Source organism: Rattus norvegicus, chromosome 8 (genome assembly GCF_021556685.1).
Source record: "Rattus norvegicus strain SHRSP/BbbUtx chromosome 8, alternate assembly SHRSP_T2T, whole genome shotgun sequence".
Classification (NCBI taxonomy): domain Eukaryota; kingdom Metazoa; phylum Chordata; class Mammalia; order Rodentia; family Muridae; genus Rattus; species Rattus norvegicus.
Window position 1 is genome coordinate 22,371,045 of NC_141541.1, and position 24,206 is coordinate 22,395,250.

General features: G+C 39.1%; 1 protein-coding gene across 1 annotated transcript in view; it reads right to left on the minus strand.

Annotated features, from left to right (window-relative positions):
• Positions 1-24,206, minus strand: part of Muc16 (mucin 16, cell surface associated) — a 203,053-nt gene that overhangs the window by 4,100 nt on the left and 174,747 nt on the right. Inside the window, 12 exon segments of the mRNA NM_001428753.1 lie at positions 4,040-4,119; positions 4,432-4,473; positions 5,847-6,013; positions 14,142-14,209; positions 14,528-14,691; positions 16,016-16,164; positions 17,998-18,065; positions 19,068-19,198; positions 21,582-21,617; positions 22,467-22,639; positions 22,773-22,831; positions 22,914-23,032. Coding sequence (NP_001415682.1) covers positions 4,040-4,119; positions 4,432-4,473; positions 5,847-6,013; positions 14,142-14,209; positions 14,528-14,691; positions 16,016-16,164; positions 17,998-18,065; positions 19,068-19,198; positions 21,582-21,617; positions 22,467-22,639; positions 22,773-22,831; positions 22,914-23,032 — 1,256 coding nt within the window.

The following is a 24,206-nucleotide window of genomic DNA, read 5'->3' on the forward strand; positions in this document are numbered from 1 at the left end:
CTCAGATTATGTTGTTATGTCTCCCTTTTCATTTCTGATTTTGTTAATTTGGATACACTCTTTGTACCTTCTGGTTAGTCTGGTTAAGGTTTTATCTATCTGGTTGATTTTCTCAAAGAACCAGCTACTGGTTTTGATTCTTTGTATAGTTCTTTTTGTTTCTACTTGGTTGATTTCAGCCATGATTTTGGTTATCTCCTGCTGTCTACTCCTCTTGGGTCCACTTGCTTATTTTGTTCCAGAGCTTTTAAGTGTGCTGTCAAGCTGCTAATGTATGCTCTTTCCAGGTTTTTTGCTTGTTTGTTTGTTTTTGAAGAACTCAGAGCTATGAGTTTTCCTCTGAGCACTGCTTTTCATTATATCCCATAGGTTTGGGTATGTTGTTTATTCATTTTCATTAAATTCTAAAAAGTCTTTAATTTCTTTATTTCTTCATTGACAAAGTTATTATTGAGTACATTGAGTAGATTGTTGTTCAATATGCATGTGTATGTGGGCTTTCTGTCCTTTTTGTTGTTCTTGAAATCTATAGTGATTTGATAGGATGTATGGGATTATTTCCATCTTTTTGTATCTTTTTGTTGAGGCCTGATTTGTGACCAATTATAAGGTAATTTTGGACAAGGTACCCTGAGGTGCTCAGAGGAAGGTATATTCTTATGTTTTAGGATAATATTTTTTATCTGTATCTGTTAAATACATTTGGTTTATAACTCCTGTTAGTATATCTACATCTCTGTTTAGTTTCTGTTTCTATGATTTTTTTTTTCATTGATGAGAGCACGGTGTTGAAATCAACCACTGTCACTGTGTGAGGTGCAGTATGTGATTGAGCTTTAGTAAGGTTTCTTTTATGAATGTAGGTGCCTTTGAATTTGGAGCATAGATATTCAGGATTGAGAGTTCATTTTGGTGGATTTTTCTTTTGATGAATATGAAATGTTCTCCCTTATCTTTTTTGATAACTTTTGATTGAATTTGATTTTATTTGATATTAGAATGGATACTCCATCTTGGTTCTTGAGATCATTTGCTTAGAAAATTGTTGTCCAGCCTTTCACTCTGAGGTAGTGTCTGTCTGTCACAGAGGTTTGTTTCCTGTATGCAGCAAAATTCTGGGTCCTGCTTATGTATCCAGTCTGTTAATGTATGTCTTTTTATTGGGGGAACTGAGTACATTGATATTAAGAGATATTAAGGAATAGTGTTTGTTTTTTCCTGTTATTTTTGTTGTTAGTGGTGTAATTATGTTTGTGTGGCTCTCCTCTTTTTGGTTTCTTTGCAAAGAGCTTACTTTCTTTCTTTTACTAGGGTTTAATTTTCATCCTTGTGTTGGAGTTTTCCATCTGTTATCCTTTGTAGGTCTGGATTGTGGAAAGATATTATATAAAGTTGGTTTTGTCATGGAATATCTGGGTTCATCCATCTATGTTAATTGAGAGTTTTGATGGATATAGTAGCCTAGGCTGGCATTTGTTTTCTCTTAGGGTATGTATGATATCTGCCCAGGATCTTTTGGCTTTCTTAGTCTCTGGTGAGAAGTCTGGTGTAAATCTGGTATGTTTGCCTTTATATGCTACTTGACATTTTTCCCTTACTGCTTTTAGTATTCTTTTTTTGTTTTTTTTTTTTTTTGCATTTGGTAGTTTGAATATTATGTGGTAGGAGGAATTTCTTTTCTGGTCTGATGTCTTTGGACTTTGGTAGGCTTCTTGTATGTTTATTGCCATCTCTTTCTTTAGGTTAGGGAAGTTTTCTTCTATGATTTTTGTTGAAGATATTTACTGGCCTTTTAAATTTGGAGTCTTCACTTTCTTCTATACCTATTATCCTTAGGTTTGATCTTCTCATTGTGTTCTGGATTTCCTGTATGTTTTGGGTGAGGAGCCTTTTGCGTTTTACATTATCTTTGGTGGTTGTGTCATTGTTTTATATGGTATTTTCTGCCCCTGAGATTCTCTCTTCTATCTCTTGTATTCTGTTGGTGATGCTTGCATCTAAGCCTCTTGATCTCTTTCCAGGTTTTCTATCTCCAGCTTGTCTTCCTTTGTGATTTCTCTACTCTTTTTCTTTCCAGTTTTAAATCCTGGATGGTTTTGTTCAATTCCTTCACTTGTTTGGTTGTGCTTTCCCATAATTCTTTAAGAGATTTTTGTGTTTCCTATTTAAGGGTTTCTATTTCTTTCCCTCTGTTATTCTGTATTTTTTAAGGGAGTTATTTATGTCCTTTGTGATTTCTTTATTCTTTTTCTTTCCAGTTTTAAATCCTGGATGGTTTTGTTTAATTCCTTCACTTGTTTGGTTGTGCTTTCCCATAATTCTTTAAGAGATTTTTGTGTTTCCTATTTAATGGTTTCTATTTCTTTCCCTCTGTTATCCTGTATTTTTTAAGGGAGTTATTTATGTCCTTCTTAAAGCCCTCTATCACCATCCTGAGATGTGATTTTTTTTAAGTCCTAATCTTGCCTTTTGGTGTGTTTGGATACCCAGTATTTTTTGGTGGGAGTACTGGACTCTGATGATGCCAAGTAGTCTTGGTTTATATTGCTTAAATTCCTGTGCTTGCCTCCAGCTATCAGGTTTTCTCTGGTGTTAGCTTGTCTTGCTGTCTCTGATACTGGCTTGACCCTCCTGTAAGCCTGTGATTCAGCACTCCTATAGACCTGTTTTCTTTCAGCTAGATCTGGGAATAGAGAGCTGCTCCTGGGTTTGTGGGTCCTGAAGCCTCCAAGGGGGTTGCTTGGAGCAGAAGAGTTGGTATTCTCTCTGCTCTCAGGTGTTTCAGTGTTCCTGGTGACTGAATTTCAGTTCTGGGCTCAGGCAGAAACCAGAAGGGTCCTGCACCTGACTGCTCCTAGGTTCTTGTATCCAGAGGGCACTAGGCAGGTTCCTCTTGGGTCAGGAATGTGAGCAGAATTGGAGGTCTCCCCTCAGCTCTCAGGATTGTCCTCACTTCTGAGAGTCCAGCTCTCTCCCACTGGATTTGGTTACAGATTTGAACGTTCAGTTCAAGATGTGATTTTTAATCCAAATCTTGCTTTTCTGGTGTGTTGGGATATCCAGTATTTGCTGTGATGGGAGAACTGAGTTCTGATGATACTAAGTAGTCTTGATTTTTGTTGCTTAGGTTCTTGTGCTTGCCTCTCGACATCTGATTATCTCTTTTAGTTGGTCTTTTTGTCTCTGACTGGAACTTGTCCCTCCTGTGGGCCTGTGAGTTTGTGAGCCTGTGGGCCTGTGAGTCTGTGAGCCTATGATCTTAGGAGTGAGTGCACTTCTGGGAGACCAGCTCTCTCAGGGCAGGTTTTGGGTCTGAGAGTTGTGGGATAGCCACAGCTCTGGGAGTAGATGGAGGCTGGGAGGGTCCTGTACTAGGCTGCCCTTCAGTTCCTGTCCCCTGTGTACTCCTGGTGGGTTTCTCCTTGGAGAGTCAATGGAAATAAAGTTGGGTCCCACCTTTGCGTTGCTGGCTTGGGAGGGAGAGTGCTCCTGGAAGACTAGCTCTCTGCAGGCAGGTTTTGTGTTTGAGAGATGTGGAACAGCCCCAGCTCTGGGCACAGATGGAGACTAGAAGCAAATACCTAATTTTTTTAATTTATTATCCTGTCACTCAAGAGGCAGAAACTGGAATATTCTGAACTCATGATCTTGTTTAGCTACACAGTGACTTTGAATATCAGTAGCACTAAAATCAGAAAAGAAGAATTAAAGAAGCTTGCCACATACAATCTAGAAGAAAATGCTCACAAATCATATCACCAGCAAAGTACGTGTGTATGTATAGTACATAGGCAGGCACTACACACGTTTAGGACTTTATTTTATGAATGCAATGTCAGTATACAGTCCTTACAGTTAGTATTTAAACAAGCTTAGATGGCTACATTAGTACCAGGCAACATCAATTTTTGAGAACATTGTCATTCATGTAGACCATCACAGACCAAAGATGGTTTGTATGAGGCTTGCCTATTTAAAAGTTTTAAAGAACTCAGAGTTGAGAATACAGGAAACCCTTCCCCACTATTTTCTTGCTCACCAGGAAACAGCACATCAGGCATGTGATGAGTACCAGTAGTACCGCCAAGCAGATGAGAATGATAGCCCAGAAAGGAAGACCTGAGGAGATAAATACTAGAGTGAACCCTCCATTTCCACATCATTCCTTGCAATTCTTCCTGAGTCCCATACAGCTTGGTGATGGGTAGAAATCTTGTGTAGACAGTTTAGTGGTTCAATGTTATGACTCACTATCCCACTTTTCCCTGTATGGACCTCAAGCAGGACAAAAACCCTATGTCTGTCCATTCTACCTCAACAGTCTTTGCCATAGTTGGACCCCCTTTCTTCATGACCCTATGCACACAGCACTCTATGACAAGAGGAGGTGTTCCCTGTGATACTCCAGGCATGGGTCAGTCTGAACCTTACCAGAATTCTTCATCACATCATCATCTCTGTTTTGAGAATACCCTGGAAATAAATAAAATGGAGAGGGAATGTGAGTATGTCTTTCTTATATATTTTAAGATTTTCAAGACAAGGTTTCTCTGTGTAACCCTGGCTATCTTGGAATTCTCTTTGTAAACCAGGCTGACCTTGAACTCAGAAATCTATCCCCAGCTGCTTACTGAATACTGGGGTTAAAGGCATATGTCATAATGGCTGGCCAGTCTTTACTTTTTGAGTTTGGTGTAAAATCCAAGGTCTTAAATATGGAAGGTGAGTCCTATACTATTGAGATGAACCCTTAGCCATGCTTTATTCTTTGATTTTATTTGTAAATTTTTGTTTCTTTGAGACAGGGTCTCATTATATAGCCAAAGATGGCCTAAAACTCACTATTTATACAAGGCTGACCTTGCGCTCAAGAGAGATTTACCTGCCTCTGTCTCTAAAGAATTTCGACTAAAAAACATGCATCGCCATGGCTGCCTATTCTTTTTTCTTTGGAAATAAGTTTATTTCTGCTTTTTTATTGGATAGTTTTTATATTTACATTTCAAATGTTATCCCAGTCCTCCATACTCCCCCTGCTTCTAAGAGGATGCTCCTCCTCTCACCCACCTCAACACCCTGACATTCCCCTACACTGGGGAAATGAGAAGAGGGAACAAAATACTCACGGGAAGAAATACAGGGACAAAGAGTGGAGCAAAGACTGAAGGAAAGGTCATCCGTAGACTGCCCAACCTGGGGATCCATCCCATACACAGAAACCAAACCCAGTCACTATTGCTGGTGCCAAGAACTGCTTGCTGACAGGAGATTGATATGGATGTCCCCCGAGAGGCTATGCCAGAGCCTTATTGATACAGATAAGAATGTTTGGAGCTAACCATTGGACTGAGCATGGGGACCCCAATGGAGGAATTAGAGAAAGAAAGTACTGAAGGAGCTAAAGGGGTTTGCAACCCCATAGGAAGAACAACAATATCAACCAACCAGAGTATTCAGAGCTCTCGGGGACCAAACCACTAACCAAAGAGTACACATGTGGGTATCCATGGCTCTAGCCACCTATGTTGCTGAGGATGGCATTGTCTGCCACCAATAGGAAAAGAAGCTCTTGGTCCTGGATATTCTTTTAAATAAAACTTTTCAGAAATATAGAGAAGTAGATAGACTAGTATAATACTATACTGTTTAAATTTAACTATATTTTATTCAAATTAAATAATATTTAAAAATAATTTCCATTTACTACCCTTACTTAATTCAGCATTTTCATTCAAATTTTAAAATAATTTAACTATCACAAATTATACCTTGAAAAAAAGAAGAAATCTAGCTAAGAACCTCTGGCTGGAAATGTCATTCTGCCTACAGTGACCAGGGTGCCTTACCATCCACAAAGACACTTTTCCTGTCCAATGTGAAGTTCAGCAGCTGGGTACCATTTTGTGTCATCCGAAGGAATTCCTCATAGATAGCAACTCTGTCCACTCGCCGAGCCAATGGTGAGAAGTTACATAGGGAATCTACCCCTGTGTGGTTGTTGTTGGAGACAGACCTGAAACGGTATAGAGGATGAAAAACGTGGTTTGCTATTTTTATCTTGATTATAGATTCCCTCTGCTAGTCTTTTTCTTGAGGAATTTTGTGGGAAAATGTCAACATTTGGCACCTGCACCTTTTGATACAGGTATTAGATATGTCATGCTGGTATTGAATACTTAAACTGTGGCAAGGCCTACATGAGTCACCAGTATTATATTGTTCCTAATAAGGCTCTGTGATCATTGTATAATGCCAAAAGATAGTAAGAGCCAGAGGTTATAGAGGAGGCCCCCAAAACAGTATTTTCCAGACAAAACTGGACCACTGCATTCAGGAATGCCAAGCTGCTGTAGTTACCTACAAAAAGCTTACCTACGCTAGATTAATCCAGGGTAAGACCTTAGAAGAAACCAAGCTGGAACCAAGGAAGCTGCTCCCAGGGCAGATTCCTTAGGAAGATTCCTCCCTAATGACTGTGTTTCATAGTTACATATGTAGGCTCTGGCAGGGCGAGGATAGGCTAGGAGGAATCCTAGCAGTCTCACTCAGTTGTGACCCCTTGGAGCTATAATTATGACCAGTCTGGGAAGAGATTTTTATGGGTTCAATATTGGCACAAATGTTATGGGGGTAACCAATTATTATGCAATTAGATTTAAGACCTGCTTGCTCTGTAAGAGGAAGCATGCCTGGTATTGAAAAACTAGCCAAGAAGCCACAGCTGTGGAGCTCATAGCCTCTAAGAGTACACCCCACTATTATTGTTTTTCTAAATGGACATAGTTAAAAACCTGCCATATAAATTAATGTATCTCCAGCCACCAAACCCAGACAATATTGTGGATGCCAAGAAGTACATGCTGACAGGAGCCTGATATAGTGATCTGCTGAGAGGTTCTGTCAGAGCATTACAAATACAGAGATGGATGCTCACAGCCAACCACTGAACTGAGAATAGGGTCCCCAATGGAGGATTTAGAGAAAAAACTGAAGTAGCTTAAGGGGCTTACAATACTATAAGAAAAACGCAATAGGAACAAACCAGATCCCCCATAGCTCACCATCCCAAGAGAACACAGGAATGGACCTATGGCTTCATCTGCATATGTAGCAGAGGATGGCCTTGTTGTGTATCAGTGGAAGGAGAAGCCCTTGGACCTGTCCTCATGTATGAGAATGTCAGGGTAGGGAGGTGGGAGGGAGTGGGAGCACACTCATAGAAGCAGAGGTGGGATGGGGGGTGGGATAGTAGGTTTCTGGAGGGGAAACCAGGAAACAGGGAATAACATCTAAAATGAAATTAAAAACATCAGATCAATTAAAAAATAAATTTATATATCTCCTCCTAGATGACTGGATTTCTCAGACCTCATCAGAGATGTTTCTTTGTGCAGAGGATGGTAGTTCACACAGACTTTCACAACTGCTCAAAGTATAGTTAGTCTCTGTAGAGAGTTTAGCTACAAATTGTACATCTATATCTCATGCATTTTCCTCAAGGCTCAGAATCCACCATGAAACAGGAAACAGAAAGATTATACAAATTAGAGACTGGAGAATACTGAACCAGAATCTTCTTGATATAACAAGACTTGCACTTATGAACTCGTAACTTTTCTGCATAAGGCCTGCACAAAGTCAAACTAGTCAATATTTCAACATGAATGGGAGGGGCTCACAAGTCTCCAGCTCAGTGAGGACAAAGTGGAAGTTGATTGCTTTTGATGAAGGGTCCACTTTTTAAGGGACCACATTCCAGTTGCTACTTCCCACATATGAATACATGTGGCACATACTAGACTTAAAGAAGAGACAATACAAAGATTGGAGGGGTAAGTGTGCGCCAGGGAGGAGTTAATAGAAAAATGATGAGTGGATATGACTTGAGAGGTGAGAGACTCTCAGGACTCAAAGGAGGGACCTTAGATGAAATGCCCTATAGTCCGGAAAGGGAACTTGTTAGAGTCTACCTCCAGTAAAGAGACAAGGCATTAAGTGGAGGGGTGGGGTTATCATCCCACAGTCAAAAACTTTAACCCAGAATTATTCCTGTCTTAAAGAACTGCAGGAACAAAAATGGAGAAGAACCTGAGGAAAAGGAGGTCCAGTGACAGGCCCAAATTGAGATCTAGTTCAGGGTGAGGCCCTAAGGCTTGACACTATTACTGTTGCTATGGTGTGCTTACACAGAAGAACCTATCATGACTGCCCTCTGAAAGGAAGAAATTGGTGACTCCTGTCGTTTAATTAGGAGACGCTGAGGAGGAGATTGACCTTATAGGGAGACCAGCAGTCTCAGCTAACTGGGCCCCCTCTCCGCAGGGATCTCTCAGACACATATACAGCAGAGGACTGCTGGGTCTGGACTCAGTCAGAAAAGATGCACCTAACCCCAGACTTGGGCCCCAGGGAGTAGAGAGGTCTGGTAGGGATGAGGCAGGGGAAGAAGGAGAGTGGGATATGGAACAGTTGGGGGTGGACTGGAAGGGGGATAATGTCTGGACTGTAAAAAGAGATAAAAGAATAAAAATAAAATTAAAAGAAGGAAATTATCAAAAAAATATATTTTAAGAAGGGAAAGCATCTCACTATGTAGTCCTGGTTATCCTGGAACTCACAATGTAGACCATGTTGGCTTCAAACTCAAAGAGATCCACTAAATTCTATGTACCAGGAACTGGGATTAAAGGTGTATGCTATTATGGTCCTGTATAAAATTCTTAAAGAATTAATTAAAATATATTTTAAATGCATCAGTGGTGGGTGTGGTGGTTTTAATAAAAATGGTCATCACAAGCTCATAGCTACAAATGTGTGGTTACCAGCAAGTAGTACTATGTGAAAGGATTGGTGGTGTGTCCTTGTGGGAGGAAGTATGTCACTATAGTTCTCAGCTAACTATCCAGCATATCTGCCTATGTGCCATCATGTTGCCTGCCATGATGATAATGGACTGAAACTCTGAAACTGTAAACAAGCCCCAGTTAATTGCTTTCTTTTACAAGAGCTGCCTTGGTCATGGTGTCTCTTCACAGCAATAGAACACTGACTAAGACACTTCCCACCACTGATCAAATTTCTATCTTTATCTGACATCATCTCTCACGTATACTTTGGATCTGATAGTTTCTGTTGTTATGTCTCCCTTTTCATTTCTGATTTTGTTAATTTGGATACTGTCTATGTGCCCTGTGGTTAGTCTGGCTAAAGGTTATCTAAGACTATTCTCAACAGTAAAAGAACTTCTTGGAGAATCACCATCCCTGACCTCAAGCTGTATTACAGTGCCACTGTAATAAAAACTGCATAGTATTGACACAGAGACAGCAGGTACATCAATGGAATAAAATTGAGGACCCAGAAATGAAACCACATAGTTACGGTCACTTGATCTTTGACAAAGGAGTTAAAACCATGCATTATTGAAAAAGACAGCATTTTCAACAAATGGTGCTAGTTCAACTAGAGTTCAGCTTGTAGAAGAATGCAAATCGACTCCATTCTTATCTTCTGTACAAAGCTCAAGTCTAAGTGGATCAAAGACCTCCACATAAAACCAGATACACAGAAACTAATTAAAGACAAAGTAAGGAAAAGCCTTGAACATAAAGACTCAGGGGAAAATTTTCTGAACAGAATACCAATGGCTTATGCTCTTAGGTCAACAATCAATAAATGGGACCTCATAAAATTCCAAAGCTTCTGTAAAGCAAAGGATGCTGTTAATAGGACAAAACTGTTACCAACAGATTGGGAAAAGATTATTATCAATCCTATATTCCCTAAGGGTCTAATATCAAATATATACATAGAACTCAAGAAGTTAAACTCCAGAGAATCAAATAACCCTATTAAAATGGGGTACAGAGATAAACAACAAATTCTCAATGGTGGAATAAATATCAATAAATATCAAATGGCTGTGATACACTTAAAAAAATGTTCAGCATCCCCAGTCACCAGGGAAATACAAATCAAAACAATCCTGAGATTCCACTTTATGCTAGACAGAATGGCTAAGATCAAAAACTCAGGTGACAGTGAGGATGTGGAGAAAGAGGAACACTCCTTCATTTTGGGTGGGATTGCAAGCAGTACAACCACTTTGCAAATCAGTCGAGGCTCCTCAGAAAATTGGACATAGTACTACCTGAGGACCCAACTATAACACTTCTGGGAATATATGCAAAAGTTCCTCCAACATATAACAAGGACACATGTACTACTGTGTTCATAGAAGCCTTATTTATAATAGCCAGAACCTTATTTATAATAGCCAGATGTCCTCGACAAAAGGGTTGGTACAAATACACATTGGAGTACGATTCAGCTGCTAAAAACAATGACTTCATGAGATTCTTAGGCAAATAGATGTAACTAGAAAATATCATCCTGAGTGAGGTAACCCAGTGACAAAAGAACACACATGGTATGCACTCACTGAGAAGTGAACATTAGCCCAAAAACTTGGAATACCCAAGATACAATTCACAGACCATATGGATCTCAAGAAGAGGGAAGAACAAAACGTGGAAGCATCTGTCCTTCTTAAAAGGCAGAACAAAATACCCGTGGGAGGAAATTCAGACACAGTGAGTGGAGCTGAGACCAAAGGAAAGGCCATCTAGAGACTGGCCCACCTGGGGATCCATCCCATATGCAGCCACCAAACCCAGTCACTATTGCTGATGCCAAGATGTGCTTGCTTACAGGAGCCTGATATGGACATCATCTGAGAGGCTCTGCCAGAGCTGTATGGATACAAATGAGGATGCTTGCAGCTAACCATCAGACTGAACATGGGGACCCCAATAGAGGAATTAGAGAAAGGGCTGGAGGACCTGGAGGGATTTGCAACTCCATAGGAAGAACAAAAATATCAATCAACCAGACTCTACCAGAGCTTCCAGGGAATAAACCACCAACCAAAGTGTACATATGTGGGGGACCCATGGCCCCATCTGTATATGTAGCAGAGGATGGCATTGTCTGGCATCAATTAGGAGCAGAAGCCCTTGTTCCTGAGAAGGATAGATTTCCCCAGTATATGGGGATGCCTGGGAGTTGAGGTGGGAGTGGGTGGGTGGGAGTGTGGGCATCCTCATAGAAGCGGGGTGGGGGGAATGGGAGAGAGGCTAACCTGGAAAGGAGATAACATTTGAAATGTAAATTTGTAAACTATACAATAAAAAATTGTAACCACACTTGGATTTCAATCCAAATAAATTAAATACAAATGTTTATCAGACCCTGCATATTAACATTTTACTTTCAAAAGCTCACAGAATGACACTGATACGCAGTAAGGGTCTAAGGGTCGAGAACTATTTAGATCATGATTAGCTGCCATTGACCAGATGTTCCTTAACCAATCTTACTAGGCCTGGTTATTTAGTCCTGTAATTCCTGCATTTGGAAGGTATAGTCAGGAGGATTCAAGATTATCTTCAATTACATAGTGAGTTTGAGACCAGCTTGTGCTATATGAAACTCTATCTCAGAAGACAAAATAAAACTGTTGTAGGTCATTTTTCTTCCCTTTTCACAGGCTGAAATTTGTAAAAAAAAAATACAGCATATAATTTGATAACAGAAAAACACAGGACATGAGGAAAACTATATCTATGAACTTAGATACTTAGGTAGTTTCAGATGTATATTTGAATGCTAATCACATGTTTACAGAATGACACTAATACAAAATAAGGGTCGAGAACTATTTAGATCATGATTAGCTGCCATTGACCAGATGTTCCTGCAGATTTACAGTATCATGGGCTTCAGAATATCTCTTCAAGTAAGATTCTGAGAACTTTTTGAAAAATATTTGTATTATGTTTATTTGCATGCACATACATGCACATGTGTATGTGTGATCAAATATACTACACTGTTTATATGGAGGTAGGAGGACAACTTATAGAAAGTAGTTCTTTTCTTTCTACCACAAGAATCTTGAAGATTGAACTTATGTATCATTCTTAGTGGCAAGTGAATTTATCTACACTTTTATCAGAAATCTTATAGACCAAGAGAATCTCAGATTTTGAATGTACTTTATTCTAATCCAATGAGGAAAGAAAACTTTGGGACAAATGATAGTTTGTTTATTTGAAATAAGGGATCACAGAGTAGGCCAGGTTGGTCTTGAACCTCTGACCCTCCTGCCTCAGTCTTCTACACTTTTTTAAAAAAAGTCCTTTCTTTCTTCCTTTCTTTCTTTTATTTGGTTATTCTATTTGTTTACACTTCAAATGTTGTCTCCCTTCCCTTCCTGGTTCGCCCTCTGGAAAAAACCTTCATCCCATCCCTCCTCCCCTTTCCTTCTATGAGGGTGCTCCTCTACCCACCCATTCACTCCCACCTCACCTTTCTGCCATCCCGATCTTTCATACTTAAGAAATTCAGTAACAGATGTGGAGGCCACTGAAGATAGACTCCACCCACATAATCAGCCTTGGAGTCTACAACCTGATTTCCTTGCTAACACTAGAAAAGCATTTGTAAGTGCTAGAGCTCCTTAAAAAGGTAAAATTTATAGACAGGCAGTGGTGACACATGCCTTTAATCTCAGCATTCAGCAGACTGAGTTAGGCAGAGCTCTGTGAGTTCCAAGATAACCTGGTCTACAGAGTGAGTTGCTGGATGGCCAGGGCTACATAAGAAACATTGACTTGAAAAATCAAAATAAAACAAACAAATACAAAAATTTATTTAAAAAAAAAGGTGGCAGTATTATGGTTTTGCTGAAGTCCTTTATGGCAAATTTACTACTCTTTGGATAAAAGAACGAATTCTGAATTCTTGAGCTTGGTAAAGCCATGGCATTCTGTTCTGCCTTAAGGATAAGAACATCATACAACACCATCTGCTTGTTTAAGAGTTCATCCAATCTGGACTGTCAGTCATCTAGGTAGGATCTGAAGAAATGCCATGGAGATAGGAATAATTATCCTTTCAATGAAGTAATGTATTTCTACTCAACAGAAGTTCCTGTTTTGATGAAACTGCTTATAGATTCATTTTCTTAGTTGTAATTTTAAAAACTGCCTTTCTCTTTCTTTGTAATCTTTAAATGCCAGGCAAATTCCTAAGCATGCTTTTCCTGTCAGTCTTAGCCTTCTTACTCTTTCTCTGAAGACTTCCCTTAAAGTTGTGGCACATACACTTTCTACACTGTTTGAAGACCTGTAAAGGCATAATGACTCAAACGCATAGATTTTTCTTTTCCTCTTCCTCCTCCTCCTGGCAGGTCTCAGGATTTTCACCTTGCTTATACTCTTCGTTTTTCTCTCACAGTCTAATAAACTACTTCTCAGGTTCCCGTTTTAGTTCTTTAAAAAGTTGTTTTATTAATGAGCCTAAGCCAACAAATTGGAACCCTAGTTCTGCTGGAGAAAAGAGTACAGAGATTTCAGACATGCCTCCATGCCTGGTTCCATGTGGTGGTTCTTTTCTATTATCTATTTTACTATTTACTATACTATTCATTTCTCTTATCTATTTTATGTTTAAATCCAGGTTAGTCAAGTAAAATATAGCTTGTTTGAATATTGATAATTTTAATATATATATAATATATATGTTAATTCTACACTCTTGATTTTTTTTTGACCCATCTACCAACTACCATACTATCTGGTAGGCTTCATAATGTGTAAGCTAATTGTACTTCCTGGTTTAGATTTTAGGCAACAGTTTCAATATCCCTTGGATTGATTTCCTAAAATAGAAACCAAGAAATTATTAAAAAATAATGAATCACTTTAATTTCTCTCCCCCAGCCCAGCTCCTGGATAACAGATTCATGAGTCTGTTATATTGGTTATACAGGTCTCTAAGCTTGCAAGGGAAGCATTTTATCTACTGAGCCATCTCCTTTTGAACCATATTGTGGCTTCTATCCTTGTCAAGGCCAGCAGAGAGAAATGTTGTCCCATGACTGTTCCCCCAGGCTGCACTTTCTTTTTTTACTGTAAAAAGATTCTGTACATTAGTAATTTCCCAGATTTGATTGCACAATTCTAATCCCAGAACTCTACACCAGAGGTGGAGGTAAGGGAACCAGTAATTCTAGGTCATATTTTGCTGCATAGTGAGGTTGAAGCCAAGAAGTCCTCAGGGTCATTTGAGGCACTTACCTGAAGGCTAAAACTTGACAGTCAGAAAAGTAACTCTTGATGGTGCTGTTTCTGAAAAGCTGATTGAGCTGAAAAACAGGACAATGTTTCCTAGGTCATATGCTCCTGGTCCATTGAGAAAGAAATTTGACAGCTACCTAGTTTACTTCCCAATCTATGATTTCATTGAGAAATGAAAACACAAGCATTGGATATCTTGTTCCAGGTATGACGTAGCTGTAGCACCCTTTGTTAGCTATTGAGTCTCTATGTGTTCTTCTAATTTTAAAACTGGGAATAAAAATGTGTCTTTAGGGACTCTTACATTAAAACAAATTGCCTACTGACCCAGTGTTCATAGTCAGTTTCTGTCTGGGATTGAAGTGGACAAACTACACCATTCTCACCGCATATTCAATACTTCTTTTGCTTTGCTGGTGTTTGGTGGTGCCTGGCTGGGCTATGTCTTGGGAATAGGGTAGGTTGGTGATGGTGAAATTCAGGTTGAAATGCTGAGCATTGGAGCTGGTTGTTGGTATTTCTGTTGGCAGAAGGATGGATGTCTTCATGTCTAGAGAGAGGGGGGGGGGAGATGTAAAACTTCCATATTAATTACTTGTCAGCAATCACTTAGCCCTTCATTATTCATATGGACACTCAAGGAGGCAGGCAACTCATGTTAGTTTATGTATATGCTCTAAGGAGATGGCTCAGGGAGTATGTTCTCACTGTGTAAGCATGAAGACCTCAGTTTGAATCCCTAACATCCACATAAAAATCTGGGAGCAATGTCCTACTGCTATTATTCTTCTAAGCATATGTGGTACCATACTGCTTTTTAAATTCATATCTCACTACCTGTAGCTTAAAACTAGTTTAGATCTCACTAGAGAAGTGGTTTTTGCAAAGTAGACAATAACAATACTTAATGAAATTCACAACTGATCAAAGTGCAGAGAATCCATTTCTGTGGATTGTTCAATCACACACACATTGCCCTTGAAAGGCTTGGGACCATTATGAAAGAAGGAGGTGGAAAGACTAAGTGCAAGAGGTCAGCAAGGACTGGAACAAAATAGTGTCTTCTAGGCATAATAGTACTGCTGAACTTAAGAACTGACATAAGCTGTGGTTGTCTTCACAAGACATGTATAAGACCAATCCAATAAACATCCAAGCATGGATAGGAGAAGGCCTCAGAAGCCTCCATTCCTAGTTGAGGAGACTGAAAGTAAATGGAGGGAGAGGTCCTTCCCTCTTATTTTGGTAAGAGTATGATCCACCATATGGGTGCCTCCACATCCATGAGCATCACAAGTTGGTTTCAGTGGGTTATTCAAAAAAAAAAGAAGTTATTACAGTGGGAAGGTAGAAAATGAGGGTGAATATATAAGGAGTTGGGTTGGAATAGGGGTGAATATGATTAAAATATCTTATATGCATAAATGAAGTTTTCAAAACAATAAAAATGTTATATTATATTATATAAGGTAGGTGCAGCAGGTACATGTAATCCTAGCACTGGGGAGAAGGACATAGTAGAATTCTTGGATCTTACTGGCTAGCTGGTATGCTTGAATTGTGAGCTCCAGAAAAAAGTCTCAGCAACTAAGGTGGAGCACAATATAGAAAGATACCTGATACCAACTTCTCCATCCACACTTTGTATATCACATATACACAAAGTTTATATACTAAATAAAATAAATTGCTTAGGTGTATTTGCTTCATATTCCCTTCTTCCTTCCTTTAGATGAAGCACAAGCAGGAACCATTAACATAAGCCTCCAGAAAGCCTCCTTCTTACTTGTTATTTCAGTAATACTCAACCACCCTTTGCTTTCAACTAATTGACCCTATTGCTTTCCCTTTGAAACTAGCACCACCATTTGTACCTATCACATGCAGATCTGTCAACTGGTAGGTGGCACCCAGCCAGTAGGAGGAAGCATTCAGTGTCTTATTCAAGAAGATTTGCTTTACAAGGTTCGGATCCAGATAAGAGGAGAACAATGCCTCAATAGTGACCACTGTGGAGCCAGACCTAGAAACAGAGACCACAAGAATTCAGATAGCAATGAATGCTGCAGTACTTCAAGCTGCTACTTTTAAAGACTCAAGGGTGTATGAATAGGGATTGGGGTTATCTAGAATATTCAGACACTCTAGATACTGTTTTACTAGGAAATATGTTTTCTAGGAAATCAGCTGAAACAATAAAAATAGTAATAATAATATATCTTAAATACTTCATATGTCCTCTCTCCTCCAGCTGAGCAGGATGCCCAAGGGAAAGAAGGCCAAGGGGAAAGAGGTGGTCCCAGTCCCCGCCATTGTCAAGAAACAGGAAGCCAAAAAGTTGGTCAATCCTTCATTTGAGAAAAGGCCCAAGAACTTCAGCATTTGGCAGTACATCCAGTCCAAAAGAGATTTCACATGCTTCATCAAATGGCCTCACTACATCAGGCTGCAGAGGCAAAGAACCATCCTCTATAAGCAGCTCAATATAACCCCTGCCAATTCACTCAGGCCCTGGACAGGCAAACAGCTGCTTAAGCTTGCCCACCATTACAGGCAGGGACCAAGCAAGAGAAGAAGCAAAGGTTCCTGGCCCATGCTGAGAAGAAAGCTGCTGGCAAAGGGGACTTCTCAACTGAGAGACCACCTGTCCTCCGAGCAGGGGTCAATACAGTCACCACCTTAGTGGAGAACAAGAAGGCTCAGCTGGTGGTGATTGCCCGTGATGCTGACCCGGTTAAGCTGGTGGGTTTCCTGTTTGCCCTGTGTCGAAAGATGGGGGTGCCCTACTGCTTCATCAAGGGAAAGGCCAGGCTGGGGCACCTGGTTCACAGGAAGACATGAACCACTGTTGCCATCACACAGGTTAACTCGAAAGACAGGGGTGCGCTAGATAAGCTGGTGGAAGCTATTAGGACCAATTATAATGACAGATATGATGAGATCTGCCACTACTGAGGAAGCAACATCCTGGGTCCTAAGTCTGCGGCTTGCATTGCCAAACTAGAAAAGGCAAGTAACTGGGTTAAATGGACGCTAAGTTTTTTTGTACTTAAAAAATTATCATCCAAAAAAAAAAAAAAACCCAAAAAACAAAAACAAAAACGAAACAAAAAAAGAAACCACTTTATGTATAAGGATCCTTAAAGAGCGGCTTTCATCACTCAGATGGAATGTGTTTTTGTAATTATTCTTATGTTAAATTTCAGAGGTGAGATTTTAAAGACAACTCACTGGATAACAAAACTTGTGACATAAGCATAAGAACCTAAGTTCAGATCACATAAAAAGTCTGAGTATGCTGTGCACAGTCTGATAACACCAGCATTTGCAGGTCATACAGGAAGATTTCTGAGTCTTCCTGGCAGCAAGCCTGACTTCAGGTTCTGTGAGATGCCCTGTCTCAAGGGAAGAAGGTGGAGAGTTTCATAGCATAATATCTGATATCCTTTGCTGGCATTTGCCCATGCTTCTGCATCTGCACACTTGTGAATACACCAGTCACATATATCACACATCTACAAATAAAAGAATACCAGAGATACTGAGCTTTGGAAGCATTGCATATCTTGTTTGTTGACCCACTTCTCAAGCACAGACATCTTTGTTCCTTCCCTAAGACCAGGATTCAAATCTCGTGTTGGTAGTCCTTAGAAAATTTATTTATCTGAGGCTCAGATTCTGTTAAGTTACCCTGTCCCCAACTCCTAGAGACCTATGAGAGAAATGATCATGTGTGACAGTATTCAATTCAGAGGCTGGTCTGGAATATAGTTATCATGTTTACTTTGAATTCTGCACCAAATCTATTGTATTATTGTTAAATTTAAGGAGTCAGTTTCCAACCTTTAGAACTTACGTCATGTTGGTGACCAGGCAAGACAGGAATACTTCTTTTAGCTGGCTACCTGTGTAGAGTGTGGTGACCTAGAAGGAAGGGTAAAGAGGATTTGTAAGAGAGAAGTACCATGGGGTTAAGAGATCACCATGAACAATGGGATATGTATGAGTGTGGGGACATTGTTCAAATGCTTACTCTGGCTCAACCTACTGTCTCTCTCCAGATAACACATAGCTGGTATGGATTGTATCTTAAAGGTCCTTTGGTGGAGACGCACGTGTTGAAGACCTAATCTCTACTGCAGCAATGTGCAGGCTATAGGAAGGGATTAGATAGTAAAGATTGGACCTTTTATTGACTGATCCACTGAGGGAGCTATAGTTAAATGAAATATTAGGAAGTAGCAGAAACTAAAGGAAGGTGTCTGCTTGAAGGAAATAAGTCACTGGGAGTGTGCTGTTGAAAGATAGGATCTTGTCCCAGATTCTTCACACAAGAGCATTACACACACTCCAGCCATTGTCGTATCTTGTGCCTCATGTTCCATGCCTCCCTTGAGACCCAGGTAATAAAGATATCTGAGCCCAGACAGATATCTCTTCATCAATCAGTTGAAACTAAATCTTCCTTTGGTAAGCTGTTTATTTCAGGCATTTTTCACAACACAGAAAGTTAACATAAGATCCCTTTAAAATCTTTGTTTTTATAAAAAAAGTTATTATTTTGTGTGTATGATGGGGGTTTAGTCATACTCTGGTGTACCTCTGGAGGTCAGAGTACAACTTTATGGTCTTCTTTACTCCCATTCTTAGATGTGTGCTAGGGATCCAACTTAAGACAGTAGATTTGCCCATCAAGCATTTTACCCTCTGTGCTATCTCAGCAGCACTACTGGTGCTCCTATGTGAGCCTCAGTTTGTGTGCCTGGTAAACAGTCCACACACCTACACTGCACCACTGAAAACATGAGAGAAGTGGAGAACACATCAGCAAAGTCAAAAAGTTGAAATGATTACTTGGTAGTCAGATGGATTAATAATAGGGGTACTCAGGGAAGGAAAAGATGGGAGATTAGAAAGTGATTTCACCTTATCTTCGATGTCCCTCTCTAGCATGATATATTCTGAAGATGTTGGATCTGTGTTGTTAAGGTTCCAGTTAATGATGCAGAAGTTTATCTGGTACTTGCCCTGTATGGTTACATTCAGCGGTACATAGCCTATATTAACAGAGGAAGAAAAGATCCTTAGTTTTTTGTACAGGACTAGAGTTGGCTAGAAAATTTCTGCCTGATATGAGAATGAACCTAAAATAGGCATGTATGCTAAGAATAGAGAGAGTTCACAAATACAACATTACACCAAAGTAGGGAAAATTTTTACAAAGGTTCATATTACTCAGGCATTTCTCATTTGCTTATCTAGGTTCTATTTCGTGGAATGCCCTTCTACCTTCTTTGCCAAGAAAACTCCAATTTATTCTTCAGGAGCCCAACACAATGGATCGTGATGAAAGTATACACACCTATCTTATTCAAGGTCTTGTCACAGTACTAAGTACAATTCTACCATATGAGATTCTCTATGAGGAATCCCTTCTTGCTACACTATTCCTTTGAGCTCCTACCACACATTGCTGTCCAAGTAAGATCTATTAACATAAAGGAATTCCATGTGGAAGAGTGTATGATAGTTTTGCCAAAAAGCATGAGTCTCAGACCTTGGATCTTGAATTAAAGTTTATCATGAATCAACTTGGAGGATATTTTATCATGTGAAATAAATTAGAGAGAAATACACATACCATATGATCTCACTTATAAGTGAAATAATTATTTTGTAAAATGCTTACATATAACTTCAAAAACAATTCTGATTAGGAAAAAATGAAACAAAGACAACAAATATCAGTGTCTATGTATGTGTGCATGTGGGGGACTGCAAGATTAGAGGTTTCTCCATTAAAGTGTTCATCAATTGATGAATGGACAATGACACCGAATGAGAATGATTTCTCATTTGTGCCAATGTAAGGATATTTCTCACAAATAGTTGTATATTAGATGTGATTTAGTAGAACTTGAGAATATACAAGGGATGACTAGAGGTTTGGGCATGGAAGAAGATGGGGAAAGGTTAATACTAGGCTTCAGTTCCAGCTATATGTGCACAAGAAACTCTGACATTGTTACACTTTGGGTGACTGCAGATAATGGCATCTAATTGTAAACTTCAGAAAGGGGAAATGACTTTACAAGACTATTATTTTTACTATAAAGAAATGATAACAAGGGAGATAGATAGTTCTGAGGATTATTTGTTTTATAGGGACTAACTATAGTTAGTATGTATGTATAATTGATTTTTAGCATATGTAAACTGTACAAAGAAAATGGTTTCAGTCAGGCATTTCCATACATGCATAAATAGGTATAATCATATTAATTCTTACTTTCTTATCTCCCTCCTCTTTCCCATTTTCTCTTTCCTCTTTCTTATCAATATATGCTTAAACATTTTGATAGCAGATGTTTGGTTTGGTTTCATTGAGACAAAGTTTCACACTATCTTCTAGGTTTTCCTGGAACACACTATATAGTCCAAGCTGTTTTTATACTGACAATCTTCCTGCTTCATGCTCTTGAATACTGGGAGTATAAATATTAGTTACTCGGCTCAGATGTGAGAGTGGGAATTTAAAGGTTCTTCCTGTCATTCCTGTCTCTGTCTCTCCCTTTTATTGACTATTGTCAGGAATGTGTGTGCTAACCCACTTGATTGTGGTAAGTCATTTCACAAGCTGTGCATATACTAAACAACCACTGTGATAATTTTAGCTCCATGCAGTTTTATTTTTCACTTATATCTCTACAAGAGAGAAGGGTAAAAGCAAAAGAACAATCAACTTTAAAATCCATGACATTAGTTTAGGGAGGGGTATTATTCTACAATCAGCACTTAAGCTAACATTGTTTTAAAGAGAGAAGGAATAGAATAAGGTCATGAAATATTAATTGCAAATGGAGGTTCAGGAAAACCAGTAACTGTCAAGGGTGGCTTTTAGTCCATAAAATAGAGACCGTTATTTTACAACAAACGTATGGGAAAACTTTGTTTTATAGAGATAAGGAAGTAGAATATGGTCATGAAATATTCATTGCAATGCAGGTTCAGGACATCCAATCACTGTTGATGATGGTTTTCTTAGTCCTTAAGGAAGAGGTCTTCCATTCTTATATAAAGCATTTGAATTACACACTTACTTTCTATCCACCCATGGAAACAACATATTGTAATAGCACATGTTGCTGTTTTTCAAGATAACCTCAAACCCATTGGTTCAAGAAATCTTCCTGTCTCATCTTTCCAAATATTAAGAACTAAAAGTGCATAAAATAATCTCTATCTACACAATTGGCATTTATTGGTGATTTCTCTCATCATTCCTATGATGTGCATGTGATTCACAGCTTGCTTTTATTACAGCAATACCCTGGCTTAAGTTTCTAGTTCCTTCTCTTCTAAATATTTGGTAATACAGGCAGAGAATGTTGTATTTTCCCCTGAATGTAGTGGAGGGAGGTTTGGTATTGGGTTACTCACCACTAGGGGTAATTTCTGCAGTCTGGTGAGGGTAACCTGGAAGATATGGAGGAGAGAGGTATTGGTGAGGTATTGTGAGAATAGCTTAGCAACCTGGGACCATATAGGTATCAAGTTACAAACATGTTCCTTTCCAGATGAAGCAATAAGTTACTCTACCATCACAGTTTCTTACTAGTTTATTAGCCCCCGCCTGTTAATTACCATTTGTGGACAAACATATTGAGAGGTGGTGTACCAATCCAGCCCAAACTGGTTTTAGATGCATGAGTGTACTTTTTTTTTTTTTAATTTTTTTTGGTTCTTTTTTTTTTTTTTTCGGAGCTGGGGACCAAACCCAGGGCCTTGCGCTTCCTAGGTAAGCGCTCTAACCACTGAGCTAAATCCCCAGCCCTCATGAGTGTACTTTTAAAGACAATGCTCTATTTACCACCTTATGCCTATAAATGAATGTACATGAATATGATTAAAATAAAATGCACCATTAGAAAGTACAGCCACAGTGAGCAAAGGTTTATACGACCTACATATAAGTCAAAACAGGAAGCCAGTTGCCACTCACACCTAGCAAACAATTCATCTTTATCAAGGACCTGCAGAAAAGAGCCTTGAAACAGTGACTCAAGGTTTTTAAACAAATCTAACTTCAGTTTACCACTTTCTTGCAGTTTATCTGGTATGAATATTTTGCTTTGCTTTTGAATTAAAGCTCCTGCTACCTAATTGCTACTTAATTATTTGTATGTGCCTTTCATTTCTTTGGAAAAATACTAAGGATCTGGATACAATAAGATTAGACAGACCCCACCAGTAACTTTGGCAGGTATAGAAGAAAATTAAAGGATGCTTAGAGATACTCCACAGCAAATCACAGACCACACTAACCATTGACATAGAGACTGTGCTGGTCCAACATGTAGCTGCCAAGCTGGGTGACTCCTTGGGTGAGCTGAGTCAGCTTTGTAAACAACTCCTGAGTGTCAAGCTCAGGATGTTCAGGGCTAAGGTGGTAGGAACAGATAGCATTCACCCCAGTGGCTGTTCCATTCTTCTTAGGCCTGAAGAGAAAGGAATATATAGACATTTTGGAGAGATCCTAACACAGATAAATCTTCCAAAGAAGGAAGATCAACCAAAAGAGTCACAATAAAGGATGATAATTACTGGGAAATGGACAAAAACTCAAATTACCTGAGGGAAGCCAGTCTGCAATCTGAATAGAGGGATTCATTCTGGACCAAGGGTCTAATCTGAGAAGAAAATGGAAGGGAAGAGGTAGTAGAAGAGGGAATAGGTCTTATCAAACTGGGAGTTATCAATATGAGCTCTTACCAGATACTGCAGGATCCTCTCAGTGGAATTGAATGTAGCTGAGCCAGTATTCATGTCTGCTGAGTATGGGAGGTTGGAGATGGTGAAATTGAGTGTGAAGGTCTTCAAATATCCCATGGCTATGGGAAGAAAATAACCACAGCATATAGTTTGCCTGGGATTATTCTGAACTCCTGTAGTCATCAAGTCACCTTCCTTCCCATAACATGATCATTTACAATGTACTCATCCAGGGAAGAACCTAACAGTTCCTCATCTCCATGTCACACCAAGTATCTTTTCTGAATGTTCTTCACATGTGTTCTCTCTGTTTCACCATTGCATCTAAGAATTATCTTCTCTTTCCAATGTTAACACCTTAAGATACTTATTGGATGTTTTGTCTAAAGGATGCTATCTATGCATACAAGTAGAAAAACTTTTATAGAATATAAATCTTACTAAGACTGCTTGGACTCTCAGATTAGTCATGACTGTTTTGAACTTGCAATATCAAATTCAAGTTTATTTTACTGTGGTTTTGTTTTAAACATTCAAATGTATATATGTATATATGTATATGCATATATATGTATATGTATATACATGTGTGCAGATATGGGGGCGAGGGATTGACACCAAATATCTTTCTTGATTTCTCTCAACTTTATATATTACGGCAGGGTATCTTATTGAAACTAGAGTTTACACTATTGACAAAACTAGCTTGTTGGCTTTCACAAGGTGCTCTTTCTTGTCTTTCCAAATTCTGGGATTACAGACAGACTACCATGCCATGTTGGGATGTTAACTCTCTTCTTTATGTTTGTATTGGATGCACTTTAACCACTGAGCAATCTCTCCAGTCCTAAGATGAATCTTCTTTTTTTTCATTCAAACTTTTTTAAAATCAATTTTCTAATGATCTTTTTAATCATTAGTTATTTATCCATTCCACAACCACCAGCATGTCCCTCTGAGTCCTGAATGAGACAGCTACAGTGGGAGCTCAGCTTTCTTGTTTCCATTTCTTGATTCTATCAACACATTTTGTCACTGTAGGCCATTGATCCTTCAGTGATAGAGTACTCCAAGCAAAAACTTCATGACTTATTTATCTGGTTCACTCCTACTCACTTTGATAGAATCAATTCAAGTGGAACTTTCTCCAAAAAGGCATTCCCTCTTTATATTTTGCTATTCGACTCTTCTCCCACTAAAATTCCTCACTGTATTGTAACTGTTAACTCAGAGTCTGGTGGTTGCACGAAGGGAGTCCTCTGATTGAATTGCCAGATTTACTTTTGTTATTAT